The sequence below is a fragment of the Camellia sinensis genome, chromosome 1 (assembly GCF_055761805.1).
Source record: "Camellia sinensis isolate YWXY chromosome 1, ASM5576180v1, whole genome shotgun sequence".
NCBI classification, from domain to species: Eukaryota; Viridiplantae; Streptophyta; class Magnoliopsida; order Ericales; family Theaceae; genus Camellia; species Camellia sinensis.
In genome coordinates, this window is record NC_138961.1 from 73,364,313 (window position 1) to 73,371,794 (window position 7,482).

General features: G+C 35.7%; 1 protein-coding gene across 1 annotated transcript; it reads left to right on the forward strand.

Moving 5' to 3' along the window:
* Positions 1 to 1,076: 1,076 nt before the first annotated feature.
* Positions 1,077 to 2,387, forward strand: LOC145802039 (uncharacterized). Its single transcript, XM_082894378.1, has 3 exons — positions 1,077 to 1,445; positions 1,644 to 1,733; positions 2,055 to 2,387. The coding sequence occupies exons 1-3, from the start codon at positions 1,077 to 1,079 to the stop codon at positions 2,385 to 2,387; spliced, it is 792 nt and encodes a 263-aa protein (XP_082750504.1).
* The last annotated feature ends 5,095 nt before the right edge of the window (positions 2,388 to 7,482 follow it).

The window sequence follows — 7,482 nt, forward strand, 5'->3', positions numbered from 1 at the left end:
GCCAATTCTCAAGAACTCAAGATTTTCTCCTACCCTCTCTCTTTCTTTCTCTAGTCGGTTATGACTCTCAAAATGGGCTGATGAAATGTTTAGTCAAGAGTGTATGAAGTGGAGAGGAGTTGCCTAGATTAATCCACTAGGTGGCAAATTGGTAAATAGGGCCAACTCTTGTAATCTAGCTTATTTTAATCTAATTTAATCATACCAAATCGCATTTTAAATAAATATACCATTAAATCACATAATTTCTAATGATCATAAAACATTAATCAATTTCTGATTCGGCCGCCGATAAGACCTTCAATTCGCAGTTTAAACATAGAACATGAACAGATAATTTACCAGTCAAACAGAGTTCAGACTTTCAGTCAATCAGTCAATTAACATGCTTAGTCTCAGTTCAGTCTATGATTACTACTCAGTTTGGGTCCACCATTAAAGTGTTACGGTCTAGCTTGGGTGGAGAATATTTTAAAATTTTGTTTTGTGAGTATTTGACCAATTTGGGTATCATTCATCAAACTTCATGTACAGATACACCTGCCCAAATGGTCGAGTCGAGCGTAAACACCGTCATTTCCTTGAGACAGCTAGATCTCTTCTTCTCTCGGCCTCAGTTCCGGCTCCATTCTAGTGAGGAGGCAGTTCTTACTGCTGCTTTTCTTCTCATCCACATGCTTACTCCCCTTCTTTCTGGTAGGTCTCCTTATGAGGCTTTGTTCTCTCAAATTCCTAACTACTCCATTCTTCGTGTGTTTGGGTCTGCCTATTTTGTCCTTCTTCACCGCAAAGATAAGACCAAATTTAGTGCCTAGTTTGTCCTTTGTGTCTTTTTTAGTTACAGTCTTACTCAGAAAGGCTACCGCTGTTACGATCCTGTCTCTCGTCGCCTTTATGTCTCCTGTCATGTTGCCTTTCTCGAACGTCTATCTTACTTTCAGCTTCTCCCTCTCACTGCTCCCGTTTCTAAAGAGGATTTGGTTCACATTGACCCCTTTCCTTTTGAGATCCTGTCTGATGAGTACATCTCTACTGTTCCTCTTGAGGCCATTGCTACTTCTCTATCTGCATCACCTATGGCTCCTTCTCCTCCTTTAGCTTCTTTTTCCCCTCCGTTGTTGGTCTATTCTTGTCGTCAAGCTCCCCCACCACCAGTTGTCTCTACTCTTGTTGCTGCTCCTTCTACTTCTGACGACTCTGATCCTACTGCACACCGATATCCTACTCATGAGCGTTGTCCTCCAAACAAGTTGGGTTGGTCTAATACATGTTTTTCTGCTTCCTATTGTACTTTTTTGTCTGTTATTCATTCTTTTTCAAAACCACAGTCTTACACGAATGCCTGTCAGGATCCTAATGGGGTTCAAGCTATGGAGAATGAGTTGTTTGCCTTACAGAAGACTAACACTTGGGAGTTGGTTCCTTTGCTTGCTGGCAAGAATCTGGTTGGTTGCAAATAGGTCTATAAAGTCAAGACTCATTCTGATAGTTCTCTCGAGCGCTACAAAGCTCGTTTGGTTGCCAAGGGTTTCTCATAGGAGTATGGTATTGGTTATGAGAAGACCTTTGCCCCTGTTGCCAAGATGACTACTGTCCGTACCTTGATTTCTGTTGCTGCTGTTTGCCATTGGCCTCTCTATTAGATGGACATTGAAAATTATTTTCTTAACGATTATCTCATTGATGAGGTCTACATGTGTCCTCCCCCTGGTCTTTTCCACTTCTCTGGGCAAGTTTGCCGTCTTCGGCGTGCTCTGTATGGTTTGAAGTAGTCTCCTCATACTTGGTATGATCACTTTCAGACTGCCGTTACCAAGCTTGGGTTTCATCATTCTGCTTTCGACTCTGCTTTGTTTCTGAGATATATCTCAGCTGGTTTTGTTGCTCTCCTACTCTATGTGGATGATATGATCATCACTGGCTCTGACTCTTCTACTATCTCTAAGATCAAGCAATATCTCTTCCGTACCTTCAAAATGAAGGATCTGGGTCTATTACGGTATTTTTTTGGTATTGAGGTTGCCTCTTCTCCCAAGGGCTATTTTTTGTCTTAGGCCAAGTATGCTAATGAGGTTATTCACCATGCCGGTCTTACTGATACTAAAGTTTTTGATACACCCATTGAGCTTAATGTGAAGCTCAACTCTACTGATAGTGTCCCTCTGGATAATCCCACGGTCTATCGCGAGCTGGTGGGTTGTTTAGTTTATTTGACTATCACTCGCCCTGATCTTGCTTATACTATTCATGTGGTTAATCAGTTCATTTATGCTCTTCGCTCTACCCATTGGGCTGCTTTGGTTCACATTCTTCGCTATCTCCGAGGTACCATCTTTCAAGGCTTGATGTTGTCATCTACTTTCTCTATACTTAGTGGCCTATTCTAATTCTGATTGGGCTGGTGATGTTACTGATTGCAAGTCCACCTCTGGTTTCTATATGTTTCTTGGTGATTCCTTGATCTCTTTGAAAAGTAAGAAACAAACTGTTGTTGCTCGCTACTGTCGAAGCTAAGTACCATGCTATGGCTCATGCTACTGCTGAGCTTGTTTGGCTTTATTGTCTTCTCTCTGATTTGGGTGTCCCTCAGTCTTCTTCGACCTCCCTCTATTGTGACAACCGCAGTGCTATTCAGATTACCCATAATTCTATCTTCCATGAACGGACGAAACACATTGAGATTGATTGTCACTTTGTACGACAGCATCTGCATTCTAGCTCTATCTCGCTTCATTTTGTCTCATCGACTTTGCAACTTGCGGACTTCTTCACCAAGACTCGCACTACAGCTCGGTTTCAGTTTCTTCTTAGCAAACTCTCAATGTTTTCTGTTAAAACACCTTGAGTTTAAGCGGGGGTGTGAAAATATATATTGTATATATGGTATATTAGGAATTAGGCAATTTTAAGCAATTCCCTTTTCTTTGTATTTCCTTTTTCTGTCATTGATTAGGGCTATATAGCTAATGCACTCTTTGTAAACATATACAATTGAATATATAGAGTTATTTGGAATTCTTACAATAGTATCAGCAACAGATTTTTAAAATAGACTTGTTAGCTATTATAATTAGTCTCATCATATTTTATTTTCTCCGATCGGCTTTTTACAAGAAACTTGTTAGTTAATATAGCTAGTTTTATCATATTTTACTTCCTCCAATGGGCTAGCTACTATAATAGTTATTTTAACAAAACTCTTCTAAGCTAGATACATTTAGAGAGCCTTGAGAGGCTCTTTAAACCATTTGTGTGGATGTATAGGTAAATAAATAATAGTATTGGAGCACATAAATGAAAAAATTGTTAGACAAAATAAATAGTATATCTTATTTATATTTTAGCTAGCAAAAAATAAGAGCAGTGTTGGCGTTGCTGCTAGTCAATTGGAGGGAGTAAACTATAATAACCAACATTTTTTAAAGAGCCCATTGGTAATCCTCGTATTAGTCATTCATTTTGTATAACATCCATGTTGTGATTCAATTACTAGTAAGGTCACAAACGAATTGAGGTGTTCATGAGCTCGGCTTAGCTCGATTCGTTAAGTAAGTTTGAGTCAGACATTTAAGTCGTTTAGTAAATAAACTAAGCTTGAAAAAATATTTTACTTATATATTAAATAATATAAAAACATGTATAAATAATAGGGATTTTTGGTTGAAACACCTTCAATACTCACTTATAGTGGGAAAAGGAGAGAGTAATTAATTTTAACATAAACGTTTGATTTATATATTAAATAATAGCAAAAAAAATTATTATCGAGTTTCAAGCCGAGTTCGAGATTGATTAACATTAACGAGCCGAGTTAAACTCAACCTTGAATTGTTATCAAACCGATATGGAGCTGAATAATTGAGCTTGATAAACAAATGAGCCGAGCTCCCGACTTAGCTCGATCCATTTGCAGTCTTAATTACTAGTTAAATTCAGTCAATACTTCTTCTATATATGGGAAAATTGTACAATAGTCCTGGAATAGCACATGGTCATATTCCCTCATCAATCACCATTTATTATATTGCCTCATATTCCTCAATCACTCAACACAATAATTAATACTCTACTTTCACCACCAATCATTCTATTATAGAGTATTACATGAACATATTTTCGAATTACCTATATATGAGGCAATTCAATTAAAATCAAACTTGATTTTTGGACCCATTTAATTAGTGATAAAACCCAAATGAGAAAATCATTGCCAACTATACAAGAAATCTGGACGGTCACAAGTTGTCCAATCAGGGTATAACTTGAAAAGTCGCCGCCAAGTCAAACAGATCAACGATGCTTATTTATTTGGGTGGCCATGTGATGTTGGTTTAGCGCGGATCCATCGTAATGATAAAACGCGGGTTTGGGGAACAAATCTAATTTAGTTTAGGTTTAGGATATGGATACAGTATGTAAATTTAAGGCCAAGTTTGGGGACTTTAAAAAAAGTCAAAAAGTTAAAAAATTATTCAAAAAGTTAAAAAGTTAATACTATTCATCAAAAGTCAACAATTACGGCTGCATAACTCCCAATTTAAATTTTTCCCTACAAATCAATTTTTACAATTTTTTATTACACATTTTTCAATAAAAAGTCAAAAAGTTAACCCAAACATCCATAATTTCAACCTCAATTTTTTAGTCCAAAAAGACAAAAAATGCACTTTTTTAGTCTTCCCAAACTTTTAATTAAAAAATTAGAAAGTCATAAATTATTATATCACTTTCTTTTCTTTTTTTTATATATCTTTTTATAAAAAATAAAAAAATTATTAAAACAATCTATTTCCAAACGAGACTTTAATTGTTGTTGTTGTTGTACATTTGTATCGGGGAATCTTAAAAATCCCTTAGCCATGTGATTGTGTTCGAAGATTTTTAGAATGTTTCTGTATCTTCTTTTTCTATCTATGTATATGATCTCAGTTGAGTTCTCTCTCTCAAGCATATCATATCATATTATTATTCTATTTTGACTCTGGCAAGACACTCCATGTTATGTTTCATTGCTGGCTGGCTCAACTGTGAAGAGATTTTATACGCCACCAAAACTCATATGTAATGCTTCCTTACTACTCATTCCACCTACGTTGTGACGCATTACATGGTTGCATGAAATTATAAAATTTTCACCAAATCCTACGGACAAAATCATACATAATTTTTTTTTTTTAAGGGTTGATTTGGAAAGAGATCATTTTAGTATTTTTTTTTTTTTGGTTAAAATTTTGACGAAATTCTATCAACAAAATCATACCTAAATTTTTTCTAGTGGTGGAATTTAACCAAGAACGGTTTGTATAAAAATAAAAAAATTAATGAAAAAAAAAAAGACACTAAGGGCAACTATTTATTGAAATCAATCTATTTGTCTATTTCTTAAAATCACTCAAATTGTCTATATGTTGAAATTCACCAAGCTTATTTTCCTATCTGTTATAATTCACCAAACTACATATCTGTTGAAATGTAACACATACCATTCATTCAACACCTTATCTGTTAAATATCATATATTTCTTTACTTCACTCCCACCACCTGCTGCCGCCGTTAACTTTTCCAGCATATCCTTATCACGAAATAAGATTTTACTTTTTAATGTCTTATATCTTCTTTAAATTTGACTTTTCATCAATTTTCTCTAAAAAATACCGTCTTTTTAAAATGAATTAAAGTTTATGTTTTCTGAACTTTTGAGGCATTTTTTTTAGAAAAATGATTTTCCAAAAGAGCAACAGGACCCACTGCCCCCCTCAAGGCTCCTCTCCGACCAGTGAATTGGCCAATCCCAGCTCACTATTTTAAGAATTTAAAATTGATATTTATTTTAAGAAAAATAATTGACATATAATAGAGTGTAGCTGGGATGATTTTTTAGACCCATTTATTAACTAGGCATGGTTTGGAAATGTACTTGGGGGCCTTCTCAGTCCAATTATCAATATATAATATGAAAAAAATAAATGTACATAAGAAGTTTAGGTGTCAAGGTGAATGAAATTAGTCGTCTAAGAAGTTTCTCTCTCTATACTTTTTCTCTCCTAGGGTTTCTAGTCTGAAGCGACAATCAGGATGGGAGAGGGGGTTTTCGACGGCCTCCAACCTCCTCTCACCTCCTCCTGCCCCTCTTTTCTCTTTCCTTTCCTTGCTTTGCTATCCAATAACTTGGAAGCTTTGGCTTTCTATCCTCTCCCTCCTTTGTGAGGATCTTCTCCCTTTCGCTTCAACATTGGCCATGGCCTTCACCGGATCTATTGTCTCTCATCTTCTCCGCCTTCATTTGGCATTGCCTCCACGTCTACCTCCTATTCAACCATCATCGCACTTGCTTGCCACTCTTTCTTCGTCGGATTCACTGCCTCCCTTCCCTAGATCTGTCGCCTTCACCACTGCCAGATCCACTACCGCTGCTAGAAGTTTTTGGTTTGTTGGTTTGTGTTTTTGCTTTTTATTTTTTGCTTTTTCTTTGTGTTTTGTTCTGTTGTTGTTTGGTGTTTTGGAATCCATCGGTGGTGTGATTGTTAAGCTTACCCACTCTATGGTTGGGATCTATGATTTATCTCAGACATACTCTATTGTCGAACTCTTATGATCAGTACTGTTTCGCAATACAAGCACGAGCACAAGATGTGCACCTGAATATTGTCATAGTTTCTCTCCTTTGTGCTCCTTGATATATTTTTACTTTGTTTAGTCTAAGTTTTGGGTTGAATGGACGGTCGTAAGTGCCGTTTGACTTTTCTTAATGAATTTTTTTACAAATAAATAAAAAAAAAAAGGTCAGTGAAATTTAAGTCACTGGAGGGAGGCAAATAACATTATAATCTAATTACTAGCATACTAACCGTTATCGTGTACCCAAATAAAAAAGAAAAAAAAAAAAGTCCATACCTAAAATGCAATGCCTAAATATCAAGTTTTGTGTTTACTCAACTACAAAATCATTGATTTTATAAATATTTATTTTTACTATTTAATAAATGAATTTGTTGGAAGGATTCAAAATTATAATATCATTTTAAAACCGAGCTTAGGAGAGATCTTTATGTCCGAAGTCGGGCTGAGCTGGCAGACTTGGACACAATAAATTTTTTACGAGCAATGCTACAAATCTTACTAAAAGTATGCATGTCCAAATACCATTAGATATTTAAGCATTAACACTTTTTTAATAACTAATTATATTTTGACTATGGTATTTTTAGTAAGATTCTTGGTGAAAGTAAATACAAAAAATCTTAGAAATTAAAATGCAAGAGTTCAAATATGATTGGTTGTCAAACAAACAATGATACTCAAACATCCAATGATATTTAGACACATGTTTTTAGTACGATCGGAGTTCTAATGTATTTAACATTGCTCTAAAATTATTCAATTGCGCTTGAACTACAAATGCACGTTCCAACTTAACTTGTAATTGAGAAGGGGGGGGGGGGGGGGGGGAGATTTGGGAAGGATAGATAGTTTATAATCTG

Coding starts and splice junctions, on each gene's coding strand:
- LOC145802039 (XM_082894378.1), top strand. CDS start 1,077: ATGGCTCCTTCTCCTCCTTTAGCTTCTTTTTCCCCTCCGTTGTTGGTC. Junction 1,446..1,643: donor TGCTTGCTGGCAAGAATCTG/GTTGGTTGCAAA, acceptor CCTCTCTATTAG/ATGGACATTGAAAATTATTT. Junction 1,734..2,054: donor TTTTCCACTTCTCTGGGCAA/GTTTGCCGTCTT, acceptor TTTTTGTCTTAG/GCCAAGTATGCTAATGAGGT.